At 38.1% G+C, this 18,559-nt stretch overlaps 1 protein-coding gene across 1 annotated transcript in view; it reads right to left on the bottom strand.

Moving 5' to 3' along the window:
• LOC150091031 (uncharacterized) overlaps window positions 1-18,559 on the bottom strand; it is a 556,951-nt gene that overhangs the window by 147,122 nt on the left and 391,270 nt on the right. Inside the window, 1 exon segment of the mRNA XM_090373962.1 lies at window positions 14,249-14,751. Within this exon segment, the coding sequence (XP_090230088.1) occupies window positions 14,249-14,751 (503 nt within the window).

The following is an 18,559-nucleotide window of genomic DNA, read 5'->3' as shown; positions in this document are numbered from 1 at the left end:
TCAAGGATTAATCCCAAGAATCTGATATTGTTAGTCACTGGAATGGTAAAGTTTAACATCTGAAGTTCAGGATCCGTATGCATTTTTCGTTGATTACAAAAGTGGATTACAACAGTTTTTTGCTGTGATAGACGATAGCCATTGAGTCCTGCCCACCTTTGGACTTTATTCAAGGATATCTGCAATTGCCGTTCAATGGATCTCATATTCTGAGAGTGGCAAGAAATGGAGAGACCGTCCGTATAAAGATAGGTCTCAACTGTATTTGGAAGTTCTTTTGTTATGGAATCAATTTTAAGGACAAAAAAGGGTTGCACTCAGTACAGAACCTTGTGGCACTCCTTCTTCCTGTAAAAATGTCACAGAAAGCGAGTTGTGGTATTGAACTGGGAACGAATGATGCTGGAGAAAGTTCCTGATGAATATAGGCACGTTGCCTCATAGACCAAGGATATGAAGGTCACTGAGAATGGCATGATACCAGATAGTGTCAAATGCCTTATCTATGTCTATTGAAATCATAACAAGATGTTCATTTTTTACGAAGGCATTGCGAATTGCAGACCTAGCCTTGATCATGAGATCTAAGGAGGACCTGTTCTTATGAAAGCCATGCTGATTATTACTCATTAGGTGTTGTGTTTCGATGATCCAAACAATTCAATTATGGATGATTTTTTCAAGTAATTTACCAAGGCAACTGGAGAGGGAAATTGGTCAGTAACTGTCCGGACTGGTAGGGTCTTTTCCAGGTTTCAAAAAGGCAAGAACTGTGGCATGATGCCAAATTCATCTATTGACTGTGTTCATATATATTGCTCATCCAGGGTGACAATTGAATGAAATTTGAACCAGTTGGCTTGATAGAACTTCCATTTCCTGCAGAGTTGGGCTAATGGTGGTTGTGAAGTGAGCAGATCACAAATAATCGGAAAATGGTCACTGCCCATAGGATTGTCCATAACAGACCATTCTATGATTGGAAACAGAATTAGGGAGCATAATGATAGATCGATTGCAGAAGTTTATCCAGTTGGTAATTGTATGTGAGTGGGTGTACCAGTATTAAGAACTTAAGGTTTTGCTTATCCAGAAAGGTTTCAATTAGTCGGCCATGTGTATCTAAATTAGCTGATCCTCATAAGGGGTGGTGGCCAATGAAATCCCCCAAGAGAAAGACAGGGGAAGGTAAATGTATTAGCAGGTTTCCAAGATCTTGGTAAGAGACAATATGACTTGGTGGGAGATAGACTAATACTAGTGTTAATGCAATTTGGGTTATTAAACATACAGCAACTACTTCAATTTCAGTTTGAAAAACAATTTGCTTGGTCGGGATCTTTGAGCTGACCAAGATGGTCATGCCCCCATAGGCAGCATTTGAAGTATTACAATCTTGTCGATAAATGGCATAGTTCTTTATGTTGGTGGAAATTTGAGGAGTTAGATAGGTTTCCTGTAGACAGAAACCAACTGGACAGTAATGGTTAATTAAGACTTTAATATAATTAAGGATGCTATGAAATCCTCTACAATTCCACTGTAGAATATAAGGCATTACTGGTGTTTAGTAAAAGAAGCTGTATCTGACTTGTTTTTCTTTTAATATGACTGGCTTGTAGCATTCAGGCTTTGGTTTGTCTATTTTGAGAAGAATGGCTGACCGGTGTCCATATGTTCTTCCGCATATATTTCTAAGATCGGTTCTTCAATTTTAAGGACAAAAAAGAACTGCACTTCTTGACTTGTCTGGACAAGTCAAGAAGTGCAGCCAGTTGACATCATTGGACAGTGCAGTGTCAAGCCAGTTTGGTGTGATATAAGCACTGGGAGATCAAAATTGAGAGTAGGAGTGTGTTATAGGCCTAATGACTCTGATAAGTGTAACAGAAAACTGTACAGGGAAATAGAGGGGGCCAGTAAATCAGAGTCTTATAATGGGGGATTTTAATTTCCTGGAATTTGTGGGTTGGTCACTCACACACTAGCAAGGCTTTTGTGGATTTATTGGATGATTGTTTGCTGCATCAGCATGTTCGGGAGGCAACTAGAGAGAGTAATATTCTTGATCAGATTATCAGTAGCGATTCTTCATGCATTAAGAATCTGCAGATAAAGGAACCACTAGGTGGCAGTGATTACAGTGTGCTGAAGTGGGATTTACTCAAAGAGGTAACTACCATCAGGGATAAAGGGAAGGGTTTTTGCTTTCATAAAGGTGACTACAGTGGTTTGAGACAGTATTTAAATTCTATACAGTGGGACCAACTGATGATGTTACCAACTGCAAATTCAAAATGGGAGGCATTCAAAGAATTAATCTTGGAAACTACTAGGCTTTACATACCAACAAAGAAATATTATTCAAGGTTTAGGCCTAAATGGATGTCAGATGAATTTATGAGACGTGGCAGAGAAGAAAAATGCATGAGATACATATAAATTAATGGGTGACATGGAGACCTATGATAAATATAAGCTGGTCTGTAACCAAGTCACAAAGGAGATTAGGCAGGCAAAGGCAGATTATGAGAAATCTTTGGCAAAGGATGCAAGGAAAAACAGCAAAGAGTTCTTTACCTACGTAAACTCTAGAAAGGAAAGGATGAATCAGATTGGTCCACTGGATATTGATGGTTCAACTGTTGATGATCTTGCTCACGTGGCTAACAAACTAAATGAGTATTTTGCATCTCCATTCACACATGAGGAGTTATTCAGGGAGAGGAATGCCAGAGGTGAATTAAACTCTGGCAGTGAGCTGGATGATTTTGTAATAATTGAGAGGAAAGTGGAGGAGAAATTGTTGAAGATAAACATAAAGGCACCTGGTGTGGATGGGATCTATCCAGTTATATTAAAGAAGGTAGTAAAGGAAGTAAGCAAACGCTTAGCCATAATTATGAGAGTTCGGACTCAGGGGAGGTACCCATGGACTGGAGATGTGCAAATGTGACCCCAATTCACAAAGGGGGATCAAAGGGCGACAAGTAATTATAGAACTGTTAGTTTAACTTTGTTCCAGGGAAATTAATGGAGGCACTGGTTAAAGAAGCACTGCCAAATCATCTTGACAAGACCAGTGATAGCTCGGACACAGCATGGTTTTTTTAAGGGGAAGTCTTGTCTGACCAATTTGACTGGATACTATGATGCAGTCACAAAAGAACTGGATGCAAAGAATAATTTTGATATATATTTGGATCTTAGAAAGGCTTTTGATACTGTTGCACATGGAAGACTGCTGTACAAATTGGAAACAGTGTGGCATGGAGGAAAATTGCTGCTATGGATTAAGGGATGGTTGAGTGGGAGAAGACAGAATGGTAATCAATGGACACTGCTCTTCGTGGACTAATGTTATTAGTGGAGTTCCTCAGGGTTCAGTGTTGGGTCCATTGTTGTTTTCTGTATTTATAAATGATACTGATGTTGGTATATCAGGCTTAATGTCCAAGTTTGCAGATGATACGAAGATTGGCAGGGTTGTAAAGGACACTAATGACAGTACACTGCTGTAACAGGATCTAGAAAAGTAGAGCAGATGGGCTGTGAGCTGGCAAATGAAGTTTAAAATTGAGAAATGTAAAGTAATACATATGGGAAGCAGTAACCCCAGAATAATGTATCAACTCTGAGGTACTACACTGACAGTGGTAGAGAATGAAAAGGACCTGGGGTAATTGTGTAGGAAGATATAAAGTTTTCTGAGCAGTGCAGATGATCTGCAAGAGTAGCTCATGGTGTCTTGTCAATGATATATAGGAATTTTTCTAGCAGGGATAAGGAGGTGATTATCCCTTTGTATAAGGCAATGGTCAGGCCACACCTTGAGTACTGTATACAGGTCCGGAGGTCTCATTTTAAGAAGGATGTAGAGCTGTTGGAACGAGTACAGAGAAGGGCAACAAGATTAGTGAATGGAACGAAGGGATGCTCTTATGAAGAAAGGCTTAAGTTTTGTAGATTTCAGTGTCTTGAAACTACGCCCCTGCAAGGTGATCTGATTGAGCTGTATAAAGCCTTGAATAGTTTGAACATGCTCAATGCTGATGGGATTCTTCCTCTTGCTCAGAATAATCATCTGAGAGGGCATAAATTCAAATTGAGGGACAGTTGTAGGATGGATATGCAGAAGTTTGCCTTTGGCCAGCAGGTGATTGATTGGTGGAACAGACTTCCATCTTTTGTTGTGAAAGTAAATTTAAGGCTGAGCTGGACAGGTATTTGGAACGAACATAGGGGGGAAATGGGAGTGGTTTTTTTTTTTTTTTTTTTTTGGCTGATGCTGTATAAGCTTGCTTTCTTGCATCATATGCCTCTAATAATGCTGTCAATTGTATTCCTAAATGTTTCTTGAATATTTATTTTTAATATTTGAGCTTCAATTATTCAATGTAGAAGCAATCACTGGGGGAGGGGAAGGAGCTGTAGCTGGTACTATAGGTGCAGTATTACTTGATTGGTTCAACTGCTTAGGGATATTGGACTGTTGCTGAGAGAGAACAGTCTTAGCCCAGTCAGAGATTGAAGTATTTGAAGGGACTGTAACATCAGTTTAGGTGGCCACTGATTGATATTTTGTGCAATACTGGTGTATGTATGTTTAATCATACTGGGAGCAATTACTTTCCTTTTTGCTTGAAAACTTACTTTATTTTCAATCTTATATTTCACAATTTTCTTTACAGTTTTTCATTTGTCGCATGTCCTAGAATAAGCACGATGGTTGCCTTTGCAGTTGGAGCAGGTCATTTCTTTTGCTGAGCAATCACTTTGAGTGTGTTGAGAGGACCCACAATTCGGGAAAACTTGGTTTCCTCTGCATGCCATTTGAGAGTGGCTGTCCTTTTGGCCACTCTCAAATCTCATAAGTTTCCTGGCACTTATAAGATCTCAATGGATTAGGAATGTAGGGTCTAATGCGGCAAAGTAGATAGCCTGCTTTTATGAATGATGGTAGATTTGGCATGTTAAAGGTTAGAATAACATTCCTTGTGGGTGTAAGTGTATTTTCTCTTTTAACCATAATTCTTTTCACAGCAATGACATTTTGATCTTGAAGCTCTCGAGTTATCTCCTCCTCCTCCTCCATGACATTCAATAGATCCCAGCTGGAAATAACACCCTTAGTTGTATTTAAGGTTGCTTGGGGGGGGGGGGGAAACTTTTACTGGAATTCCAGCAAAGTTTATAAATTTTAGCAGTTTCTCCAAATGTTTTCAGTTCACTGTTTCTACTAGTAGGTTCGCCTGATTGCAGTCTCTTGACTGTCTTAGGAGATCCTGCCAGACTTTCCAGGTGTTTAGGAGTTCCCAAACCTTTCCAGGGCTTAGAAGATGCTGCCAGACATTCCTGGAAAGTGCATTATGAGAAATGCAGGAAAATCTGGTGTTGGTTTTGAACCTCTTGGGTTGCGAGGTGTCATGTTCAATATCTAACTCTAGCCATGAGCTTGTCAGCTATAGAGGCGGACACACTTTTTGTTCCATATTTGCTCCTTTTGGCCCTTGGCAGATTAACTGTTCTGCCAAGATTTCCATCCCCTCCACAGGAAGGCAGGAGCAGTGCCTAGTGTAACCAGGTGTAAAGTAGTAAGTGTCAGTAACAGAAATACAAAAAATAAAGATAGGTGGTTTTTCTTTCTTGCTCTGTACAAGTACTTTTGTAACAGGAGCTATTATTAAATAAATAAATTTCTTAAGGATAGGAACTTAAAAGAACTATAAATCGCTTTAAGACAATCGCACTTTACGGACAGAGAAAACACTTGATCACATTCGCTTGGCACCCAGGGCCTTTGTCTGATCTGCACCCAAATGTGAAAGTTACCTTTCTTCCAGTAAATACAAGTTCGTTAATTTGGCCAATGGACCAAGGTGTTATAGCTTCCTTTAAACTTTATAGCCTAAAATCTTTTTTACAAAGAGAGGGCGCTGACTCTCTTTGGAATATACAGCTGCGAGTTACAGGCTCCAAAAAAAACGATAAGTGTTTGCTTTTTATTTACATAATTGTTATTTTATATTGTACTTAATACGTAGTCTTATAGTTCTAATTACGCTGGTTATTTTTATTTTAATTTATATAAACAGTTTTTGTAGATATACGTAATACTTTATAAAACCGTTATTTCGTTCGAATCTTGCAGGCATTGTTTTTGTATATAGTGATAGGGAATTCAAATTTTTAATTGAGGTAGTTAGGTAGCTCTAACGTATAATTATAGAAACAGTAATACGCTTCACTGTTTCTATTAGATAGTGTAGTATTGACATTTAATTTAATTTAATTTATTGATCTTATTAATTTAAAATATCATGCCCCAAACTAGAGCAGCAAAGCAACGGGCACAAAGTGGCAGGAGTGCTGTGACTTGGGAGAGAACTGAGGGGGGGGCGATTCTCCAACGCATAACAGCCTAAAAAAATGTGCAACTTGTGAAATGTTTGCCGAACTATCTGAAATGGAACATGATATTGGCATGGGGGATGTCTTTGTGTGTGCGCAATGTAAGGAGTGTAAGGAAATCAGGCGACAACATTGTTATGGGCCTATATGAGAGTTTGAAGGACAGGGTGGATGCCCTCGAAAGATCTAAATTGAGGGGCCCATCAGGCTCTCAGCTGCCCACATCAACGCCAGAGCTTGCACTTGGTCATCACGCAACACAGCGGCAACCCCCAAGGCAGAATGCGCTGGTCCCACAGGAACTAGTAGTTGTTGATGACTCTATTGTCAGGGAGACGGGAAATATATTGTGTAAAAAGGATAGGTGGAACAGGACCAGGGTATATCTGCCAGGGGCAAAGGTTGATGACGTTGTAGAGCAGATATCATCTTTTAGGGGCACAAAAGGTGATATAGTTGTACACGTTGGCACTAATGATATTAAGAGTAGGAGACCGGCAGAATTACTTAACAAGTACAGGTCACTGATGAAAAAAAGCCGTGAATTAGGGTTGAATTTGAAACTGTCTGCAATTCTGCCTAGACACGATAGGAAGGAGTATATGATGAGAGCCTTGTCGATCAATTCGGCCCTGGAAAGATTGTGCAAGACTCAAGGGATAGAATTTTTTTCAGCCTGGACTGTACTTGTTAACAGGAGAGACTGTTTCTACAGGGATGGGATAGACTTAAATAGAAAGGGTGCAAGAATATTTGCTGATGCTATCGAGGTGGGTCGGAAAACTGATAGCTTGGGGGGATACAAGGACTAATAGTTTAACAGTAGCCGTAGGCAGAGGTGAAGGTGATTCTTGCACAACTTCTATTAGAATAAGTAGCGACCTGGAGCGAGGGGTATTGGGGGTTTCAGGGACGGATGGCAGTCATCGTGAAACAGGTGGGTATATGGGATGTGTTAGAGTAACTAAGAATAAGAATAGGTGCATGTATACTTGCATGTATACCAATGCTAGAAGTATAGTAAATAAATTTGATGAATTTGAAGTGTTGGTCAAGACATCAAAGGCGGATATTGTTGGGATATCAGAGATGTGGTGTCACACAGATATAAGGAATGCGAACTGGAATTTGGGGAGTACAATGTGTACAGAAAGGATACACAGGATAGGAAGGGAGGAGGTGTTTTGCTGTTAATAAAGAAAAACATAAAATCAAAAGAAGTGCATCCAGTTGATATAGATGAACAGTGCACTGCTGAGTCAGTTTGGTGTGACATAAGCACTGCGAAAGCAAAAATAAGAGTAGGAGTGTGTTATGGGCCTAATGACTTGAATGAGTACAATGAACAATTGTACAGAGAAATAGAGTGGGCTAGTAAATCGGAATGTCTTATAATGGGGGATTTTAACTTCCCAGATATTGTTTGGAACTTGTGGGTTGGGCACTCACACACTAGTCAGACTTTTGTGGATTTATTGGATGATTGTTTTCTGCAGCAGCATGTTCGAGAGGCAACCAAAGACAGTAATACTCTTGATCTGGTTATCAGCAGTGATCATTCATGTATTAGGAATTTGCAGATAAAAGAACCACTAAGTGGCAGTAATCACAGTGTACTGACGTGGGATTTACTTAAAGATTTAATTACCATCAGGGGTAAAGGAAAGGGTTTTTGCTTCCGTAAAAGCGAGTACAGTGGTCTCCGACAGTTTTTAAATTCTGTACAGTGGGATCAACTGACGATGTTACCAACAGTAAATTCTAAGTGGGAAGTATTCAAGGAATTAATCGTGGAAGCTACTAAAAGTTTCATACTATTAAGAAATATTGTTCAAGGTTTAGGCCTAAATGGTTGTCAAATGAACTAATGAGACTCGTAACAGAGAAGAAAAATGCATGGGATGCATATAAATTATCAAGCGACTCAGAAGCCTATGGCAGATATAAGTTAATCTGTAATCAGGTCACAAAGGAGGTTCGGCAGGCGAAGGCAGATTATGAGAAATCCTTGGCAAAAGATGCTAAGAAAACCAGCAAGGTTTTCTTTACTTATATAAACTCTAAAAGAAAGGGGATGAATACGATTGGTCCACTTGACATCGATGGTTCGACTGTTGATGATCCTGCTCAGATGGCAAACAAACTGAATGAGTATTTTGCATCTACATTCACACATGAGGAATTATTAAGGTTTGAAAATGGCAGAAGGTTATCAAATTGTAGCAAGATACTTAATGATTTTGTAATAACTGAGAGCAAAGTGGAAGAGAAATTGTTGAAGTTAAACGTAAGAAAAGCACCTGGGATGGATGGGATCTATCCAGTTATATTAAAGGAGGCGGCAAAGCAATTAAGCAAACCCTTAGCCATAATTATGAGAGCATCCTTGGACTCAGGGGAGGTTCCCATGGACTGGAGATGTGCAAATGTATCCCCAATTCACAAAGGGGGATTGAAGGGTGACACGAGTAATTACAGACCAGTTAGTTTAACTTCTGTTCCGTGTAAAATAATGGAGTCGCTGGTTAAAGATGCATTGCAGGATCATCTAGACAAGACTGCAGCAATAATTCAGACACAGCATGGGTTTGTTAAGGGAAAGTCTTGTCTGACAAATTTGATAGGATATTATGATGTGGTTACAAAGGAACTGGATGCAAAAAATAATTTTGATATCATATATTTGGATTTCAGGAAAGCTTTTGACACTGTTGCGCATGGAAGACTATTGTACAAATTGGAGCAGAATGGTATTAAGGGTAAGTTGCTACAATGGATAAAAGGATGGTTAAGTGGGAGAAGACAGAGGGTGGTAATCAATGGGTGCTACTCTTCTTGGACTAATGTTATTAGTGGTGTCCCACAGGGTTCGGTGTTAGGTCCACTGTTGTTTTGTATATTTATCAATGATATTGATGAAGGTATATCAGGCTTAATGTCAAAGTTTGCAGATGATACAAAGGTTGGCAGGGTTGTTGATGACAGTAATGGCAGTGTGCTACTGCAACAGGATCTAGATAATTTGGGCAGATGGGCTAAGATAATTTAGATAATCTAGATAATTTGGGCAACTGAAGTTTAACCTTGACAAATGCAAAGTACTGCATATGGGTTGAAGTAACCCCAGGGAAACGTACCAAGTGTGTGGTACTACACTTAAGGTGGTAGAAAATGAAAAAGACCTGGGAGTAATTGTGCAGTCAAATATAAAGTTTTCTGAGCAATGTAGACAGGCTGCCAGGGCAGGTCATGGGGTTTTGTCAATGATATATAGGAATTTTGCTAGCAGGGAAAAGGAGGTGATTATCCCTCTGTATAAGGCAATGGTCATGCCACGCCTTGAGTACTGCGTACAGGTCTGGAGGCCTGATTTTAGGAAGGATGTAGATTTACTTGAGCATGTACAGAGAAGGGCAACAAGATTGGTGAGGGGAATGAAGGGATCCTCTTACCAAGAGAGAGGCTTAAGTTCTGCAAATTGCAGTGGCTGGAGACTAGGCACCTGCGCGGTGATCTGATTTAGGTATATAAGGCCTTGCATGGGTTGAGCACGCTGAATTCTGATGGGATCCTTCCACTTGTTCATATTACGAACCTAAGGGGGCATAAATTAAAATTAAGAAAAGACAGATGTAGAATAGATGTGTGGAAATTTGCCTTTAGCGAGCGGGTGGTTAATTGCTGGAACAAACCTCCATCTGTCGTTGTGGAAGTTGATAGGTTGAATAAATTTAAGGAGGACCTGGACAGGCATTTGGAGTGAATGGTGTGATTTTTTTTTTTTTTTTTTTTTTTTTGTTGGCTAATGCTGCATAAGCTCATACATTTGCTTTCTTGCATCACATGCCACTACTACTACTACTACAATTGGTATGAGCTATGGATAGAATAGGCAGTATTTCAATTCGAGATTATTCGTGGAATTATAACATTCTTAATGGTGTAAAAAATATTAAATTCGTGTGGGATGAAGTTAAGAACTCAACAATAAATGCAGTGTAGGAAAAGCTGTGGTCACAAAGCTGTAGTAAAGGAGCATGGTCAAAATGCCGGAGGTAGTTAAGATTGTGAGAATTGGCAAAATGATTAGCAGAGAGGGATTTGAAAAACTGGAACCAGCAGCGGACGATATTTTTTCGCAATATGAAGATTACAAAAATGATAAAAATGAAGAAGATGCATGCAAAAATTTGACCGCAAAAAGACTAGCTGAGTTTTTAAGACTTGCAAATCAGCTTAGCCAATAAGCTCTGGATATGGATCCTAATATGGAGAGGAGTTTAAATTTTTGCAGAACTTTATCATTAGCTTTAATTCCTTATGAAGAAATTTATAGAAAAAAAAAAACAGCGTGCTTGTAAGCAAACAATTTTAATTCATTTTTTTCAAAAAATTCCGGATACTATCATAAGTTATCAGAGGAAAACAGCAAGGAAGAAGCAATGAATTTAGGTTAAAAATCTAAAAATTTAGGTTAAAAGTATTAGCAAGATTAATTTTATGGACATGTTTCTAATTTTTTTATTACTGAATGAAGACAATTTTTTTCAATTTAATTTTTTTTTGTACATTTTTTGTTTGTGTATAGACATGGAACCCTCATTACATCATATAAACTACATTTCACAGTGTTTTCCCAGAACGTAACCCCCGGCAAATCGGGAGGTGACTGTACTTAGATTTTAGTAAAGCTTCTGATATCTCCCAAATAAACAACTAATGTACAAATTGGAACAGTGTGACATTAGAGGCAAGTTACTACTGTGGACAATGGGATGGTTGAGTGGTAAAAGACAGAGGGTGATTGTTAATGCTTATTTCTTTTCTTAGACTAATGTTATTAATGAAGTCCCTCAGAGTTGAGTTGTTGTTTGGTTTTTAGGAGCATTAGCAACTAAGGCCATATTGCTCCGGAGTATGCGGTGGTCATTCCCTGACCTTTCCGCATCCTCCGTATTTGGTGATGACGGGCTCGAACCCCGGTCTAATCAAGAAGCATGTAGTGCGCACTGCTGCTCCTTCCCACCTAGCTACGGAAGCGCCATCAGAGTTGAGTGCTGGGCTCCTTACTGCTTAATATTTAAGGTGCCTCCGTAACCAGGTGGGAAGGAGCAGCAGTGCGTAGCCCACGCTTCTTGATTAGACCGGGGTTCGAGCCCGTCACCACCAAATACGGAGGATGCGGAAAGGTCGGAGAATGACCACCGCATATCCTGGAGCAATATGGCCTTAGTTGCTAATGCTCCTAAAAAAAACCAAATAACTAACTAGCTTAATATTTATTAATGATAGTGATGAGGCACATAAAGCTTAATATCTATGTTTGTGGATGATACAAAGTTGGCAGGGTGAGTAATGACAGGAATCAAGGCATACTTTTCCAACAAAACCTTGATAAAGTAGGCAGGTGGTTGACAAATGGCAACTGAGGTTTATCATTGATAAATGCAAGGTTCTGCATATGGGTGATACCATACTCCAGATGGTGAAGTATGAAAAAGACCTGGAAGTAACTGTACAGTCCAACATGAAATCTTCTGAATAGTGCAGATAGGCTGCTAGGACAGCTCATGGCATTTTGTTAACGATATACTGGAATTTTGACAGCAGGGGCAAGGAGGTGATTATCCTGTTGTATAAGGCAATGGTCAGGCTGCACCTTGAGTACTGAATACAGATCTGGAAGCCTCATTTTAAGATGAATGTGGATATTTTTGAATGGATGCAGAGGATATTAACAAGATTAGTCAGTCACAGAGGGTACTCTTACCAAGAAAGACTTCTGTTCTGCAAACTGATGTGCCTAGAAACTAGTTACAAAGGGGGACCTGATTGAAGAGTTTAAGGCTTTAAATGGACTGAGTGAACTAAATTTGATGGCATCGTTACTCTTTCTTGGACAACACGCATAATGGGACATAAATTTAAAAGGATGGATGCAGGAGGAGGTTTTAATAAATTTAAGGAAAGATGAGATAAATTATTAGATGAGATGGACAAAAGATATAGGCAGGTTTTTTTTTTTTGCACTGTCTTTATTCTTGAATCATTTACCACTACTGATAATAATACAAATTCAGCAAGATGGACAAACATGCAACTTAAGTGACTCTGAGTGCAGTATAATAGCCAGCAATATGAATGGTGGCACTAGTATCATGGTTAGTGCTGTCCTGCTAGGATGTATTTGCACACCAGGGTCCAAAGTGTACTGAGAATGGTCCAACAATTAGAAAACACTGGCAATAGCATTCCAGTAGCCAGAGACAGCTTTCTGATTTGAGAAGCTAACAGAGACTAAAAAGAATTATAGTCTAACAGATACGACACAGTCAAATGACAGCATAGTACAACACTGATGTGCAAAGGAGTATACTGGAATGCACTGTTCACTGAACCCAGTCATGCAAGGAGTACAGCAGCTCATAACTCATTGGGTACCACTCTTGTCAAATAAAAACGACTAGTTACAGATATAGTGTATGTACACAAAAATGGCAAAGAATCATGGTTCCTGTTGACATCTATACTGATGTCAAGGCCTTGATATATGACAACAGCAGCAAGAATCGATGGACTCCCTGTGCTAGACGTCAACACTCCAAAATGATGGTGGAAATGTGCCCGGGCTTGAACATTGTTGATGACCAGGTGTCGCCCTTCATGCTTCCAGGTTATCCATGAGGCACAGACTGTTCGGGGAATGATTCCAGAAGCACAGGGTTAAAATCGCTAAAATTCACAGGAGCTCAATACGTTTGAGCAAATGTGGAACAAGCTGTTCATGTAAGCATCTCTCATTGTCCACTCTGAGATAACTGTGAAATATGATCTAGTCTGCATGGGCCAATATCCATATAGAATATTTCTGACAAATCATGCAGCTCATGCTCCACTGTTCTGAGTTATCCACCTGAACTTCTAGTCAATTCATCTGTGTAGAACAAAATCAGGAATACAGTAATTCACACTTACTGCAAGGATCCTATACTAAATTGAAGCACACCAGCAACATCCCCTCTCCTTCACATGCAAATTAAAACTAATCCTACTAGACCAAAAACACAGTTTGCTTAATTATTATAAGAAAAATCTACAGACTGAACTACCGCTATAAGAAATTTATGGTGGATGATTGTGGAGATTCCTTTTCAACAGAATAACAAAGCACAAAGGTGATGTTAGGGTTGTAAAGTATTAGGAAGAAATAGCAACACCCTAATGAATTCAAAACAATGAAAATGATTTCTAAGCAGCAAAAATTTTTCTTTAGACAGAATACAAAAACAAAATAAGACATTTGTATTAATAAACTAAGGAAGTAACATATTGTTCCATTTGGACAAATTTATCCAGAAATCAGTTTGAGTTCCTACTTGAGTTTCATAAATCTCACTCAGAATCCAGACCAGAATAACCAATTTATGACAACCAAAATGATGAAAGAATGCTGAACTCACCTGACACCGATCACCCACAGTCATCAACAGATCAACTACCACATGTTGACACAACAGAAGTTGCTCTCCTTCTTCATGAAGCTAGGTTCATAGGACCTCTTACTAGGACACATCTCCTGACCTTTAAAAGTTATAATTCTTCCAAGTTTGCTCTGATGTGAAACTAAGCAATGGGTCTGAAATGTCAGAACAGTGTGTGTAGTTTCTTCTGTTATATATGTCAGGTAGTGAAAGTGTGAACAATATCTTTATTAATTCTGCATAATATAAATTCAACTAACTGCTAAAGTTTTAAACAATGGGCTCCTTTTACACTAAATTTGTCCTTAATGCATCCTAAAGCTAAATGTGTCCTTAATCAAGAAATATTTAATTACCTGAGTAGGTGATGATACCATTGCTATGCTATTTGTTTTTGATGAATTCTGACTAGATATATCTGTTCTGGCAGCTCCACCACCAGATGAAGCAGACGACTCTGAAGATAACATGGATACACTGTCTGAAAAAGCAGAATCATTGTCTGGGCTGTCAGTCCTCATTCCATATTCCATTTTATGCACTCTTGCATGATCATCACAATCTACATCGCCACTTATTTCAAACTTTGATCTTGTACCTCCCGAACTAGAACGACTGTGGCTGAAAAACCTTTTAGGTGCTTGAGATGTTTCATGATGACCACTGCAGGAACTAACACCAGATGCCAGATTTGGTGCTGGCCCCCCAACACTAAACCTCAGGTTTTCTCCTGTGATGTTACTCTGAATAACAGAGCTAACACTACGAGCATGTCCATGATGCATCATCTCTTGATCAAACTGACTTTCAAGAGCACACAGTTCACCTAAAATAGCATCCAGTTCTACGTCCTGGCTGTCTGCATGTAAAATAAAAATAAATAACATTTTTAAAATTATAACTTCTATGTGTAAACATCATTTACATGAATTAAAACTAAACAGAAGGCATAATGATTATTAACATTTACAAGATATTATTACTTACAAAAATCATTGCATATAAAGCATAGCCTCTTTCTGTACATATCTGTGGGAAAACTGAGTTTGCTGCGTATTGTATTCAACTCATATTGTGAAGGCGGTTTGCCTCATGTTGCCTGAGTACTACACTAATCTAAATAAAAACTGCTCCTCCAAAGGAGAAGTATATTTCTCTTTATTTAAGTGTAAGCCACTTCCCAGACTTGGGTTTTGACTCTTTCAAAATTAATGTAGTTTGACCTCACAGCATCAATTTAGCTCCAAGTTGACAAACCTACTCAGAGAAAAGTCACATCAGTGGGCAGGTTGGTTAGTCGGTTGTTTTGGTGCTTACTGGCATGTCAACAACAGAGATCATAATGTGGATTTAGTTCCTGTATGGAAACTAAATCCACATTTATGAAGGTTAAGCATTTATTCTGTGTACATCATTATTATTTATAGTATATGGTAGATGATAATTATCTTCAGGAAGATAAATATATCTGATAAATGTTTGTCACCTAGGCTATCTTTGAGGATGATGTTTTACCTTTTCTTATATAAGGATGTGAAAATTCTTTTTTGTTCATTTTCACGTATTACGCAATCTATCAATATACTTTTAACTGTTTGTTACTGTGACAACTTGGAGGTTCTTCAGCACAAAAAATGTAACCATGTGCTATGTGTATGTGTAGCCTGGTCAGTAAAACTTATTCTCTTCTTGATTTTCTTGAAGCTTATTTTCCAAGAATCAACTTCAGGTTTTGACATAATTCATTCAATGTTTACTTCTGCTATTCTATTAGACCAGGCCTGGGCAAACTTTTTGGCTGAAGGGCCACATTAGGAATTCAAAAAGAAGACAGGCCACAGGTAAAATACTATTTTTAGATATATATTATTTGTTATCATGAAGAAGAAATATAACATAAAAAAAAAATTATTCTCTAACAACCAAGAATTTAATGAGATGAATGGAACTGTTTTACATCTTTTAACATTTTTTTTTAATTTCGGGTGTTAATTTTGTAGTTGAGATTCTTAAAACTGCTTGTAAATGTTCATTGGTGATGCTTGATCGTAAAGAATTTTTATTTAGATTCATGATGGAAAACGTTTGTTCACATATGTAGATTAATCCAAAAATAACCAACATTTTTTGGGAAAAATCTTTAAGTTTGTCGAATTTGTCCGAATTAAGAGCATTGTAAAATTTACAGATTTCCTCATGAAGTTAAATTCCCATAAATCGGTATCACACTGCAGATCTATAATCTGAAGTTGTGGTTCGCTCAGTGTACTGTCAATTTCTATCAAAAATGGGTCGCGCACTATTGCCAAACTTGTCTCAATTTTTCGGAAGTCGCCAAATCTTTGTGAAACGTCGTCATTCAAAGTTTTGATATTTTCACAATATTTTTCAAATTCACTTTCTGGAATCTTCAGCTACTTCATTGTTGGAAAATGGTCTACTTTGTTAATCAATAAATGTTGAAGGAACAACTGGAGTTTTAAGTGAAATCCATTCAAACTTTTTACCATAACATGGGCATATAAATTTTTCCCTTGTAACACGGTGTTGAAAGTATTTAAGTGTGTCGCGATGTTCAGGGTAAGCGCAAATTCACAAATCCAGTTATTATCAGTTAATTCGGAAAAGTCCATAATATTTTTCAGTTTTAAAAATAGAACAATGTCATCTTTAAGATCCCATACTCGCCGAAGAACTTTTCCTAAGCTAAGCAAATAAAATTAAAGAAGAAAATTAAATTGTCTGTATTTCAGGCCCCTCAATCGTATTAAATTTACTAGTTTAATAATACAAGATGTGACATGTTCAACTTTTAACACATTTTTACATAATAGTTGATGTATAATACAATGAATCATAATTAAATTATAATCAGGATAATTTTCACAAATTTTATCCTGAATTTTCTTTAAGGCTCCAACATTTTTACCTGTCAAACTTGGTGCTCCATCAGTTGTTACGCTTACCATTTTGTTCCATTGTCTTGTTAAGCATTTTTCAACTTTTTCAAATATATCAGCTACTGTTGTTTCGGTCTTTAAGAGATTCCATTGAAAGAAGCTCTTCAATAATTTCAAAATTAGAGGTACATCCACGTATGAAAATTAATAACTGCGCAGTATTCTTTTGGTAGTTACTTTCATCGAGAGCTATCGAGTACCATGTTATGGATTCTAATACTGATAATAATTGCTCATTCAAATTTGTATCAATACATTCAATTCATCTTACTACGGTTCGCCGAGATAAACTTATATTCTCAAATTTGTGTTTAATGTCAGGACATATAATTCCACAAGCTTCAGTCATACATTCTTTAATATAGTCTCCATCACAAAAAGGCTCGTTGCTTTTTGCAATTATATGAGAAATAACAAAACTTGCCTCTACAGTAGCTTCTTGTTCCTTAGTTAGGCGTGTAAACACATTTTGTTGTCTAGATTAAATTTTGAAACAATCCATCAGCAGTTTTCTTTCAAGCTTCCGGAGTTAAATTGGCACCATATTCCGAATGTTTAGTAGTTGTTGTTGTTTGGTTTTTAGGAGCATTAGCAACTAAGGCCATATTGCTCCGGGGATATGCGGTGGTCATTCCCTGACCTTTCCGCATCCTCCGTATTTGGTGGTTGTTTAATAGGGAAATGTCTTTTAATATTGTACTCTTTCAACACTGAGACACTCTCCCGGCAGATGAGACAAACAGTCTCATCATTTGTTAGCAAAAAAATATTTTGTGTTCCACTCTTCATTGAAGACACGATGCTCTTGTTGAATTTTTCGTTTTTTATTAATTTTTAAAAGGGCGTAAATATTATTTTTATTGCTACTGGCACCAAGATGATAACCGAAGATAACACAAAAAAAACTAACTGCGGGATGACCGTCAGAGAATACAGATCGGAACTGCGGCCGGTCAGCAGTCCTATCCTATTATTCTGCCACCGCAGCAAAGCCGTTGTCGTTATCACCGGTTGTCTGTTACCATAGTTTCGCATGATTAGTTTATAATCGCAGATTATACCATTATAAAAGCACCCGTTGGCTCACTCCGGTTCGCGCCCAACTTCAAATTCTATCTCAATATGAACAATACAGAGATGATAAAACAATTTACGAGTTGACAAATTCTGTAATGTATTACATATACAAATTTATTTTTTAAAAAGGCATAAAATAAGTAAACTTTTTTTGAAAATACAATTAAAGATTGTGGGCTGCAAAAAAATGTGGGGTGGGCCGCATGCGGCCCGCGGGCCATGGTTTGCCCGGGCCTGTATTAGACAATGGTTTGGAGGATGATTGACTTGTAGTTTGACTACAAGTCAACTACAAGTGCAAATGCATCAGACCTTAGCTGCAATCTTAGCTCGCATCTAACTTCTTATCAGAAGTTATCTGCAAGAGATCTGATGCATTTGCACTAACATGTAAGCATGTTAACTCACTACGCAACCTGAAGCTTTTGCCCTAAAATCTGATGTAATTCAAATTACTACACACCATCAGGCATCTCTCATATTGTGGAGTTTTACTTTGCAACTGCCTTGCCATCACTGCAACACTAGGTTGCCTGCCCACCCACTGAAGAGGAGCCAATCAGCTTCGAAACTGTGCTGTCTGGGTGGTGGTGGCATCCGCTGAGAAAAAGTAACAATAGTTTTCTCCTA

Source organism: Mastigoproctus giganteus, chromosome 1, assembly GCF_048544385.1.
Source record: "Mastigoproctus giganteus isolate SK-2022 chromosome 1, ASM4854438v1, whole genome shotgun sequence".
NCBI lineage: Eukaryota > Metazoa > Arthropoda > Arachnida > Uropygi > Thelyphonidae > Mastigoproctus > Mastigoproctus giganteus.
This window is presented reverse-complemented; position numbering and strand designations above follow the sequence as displayed.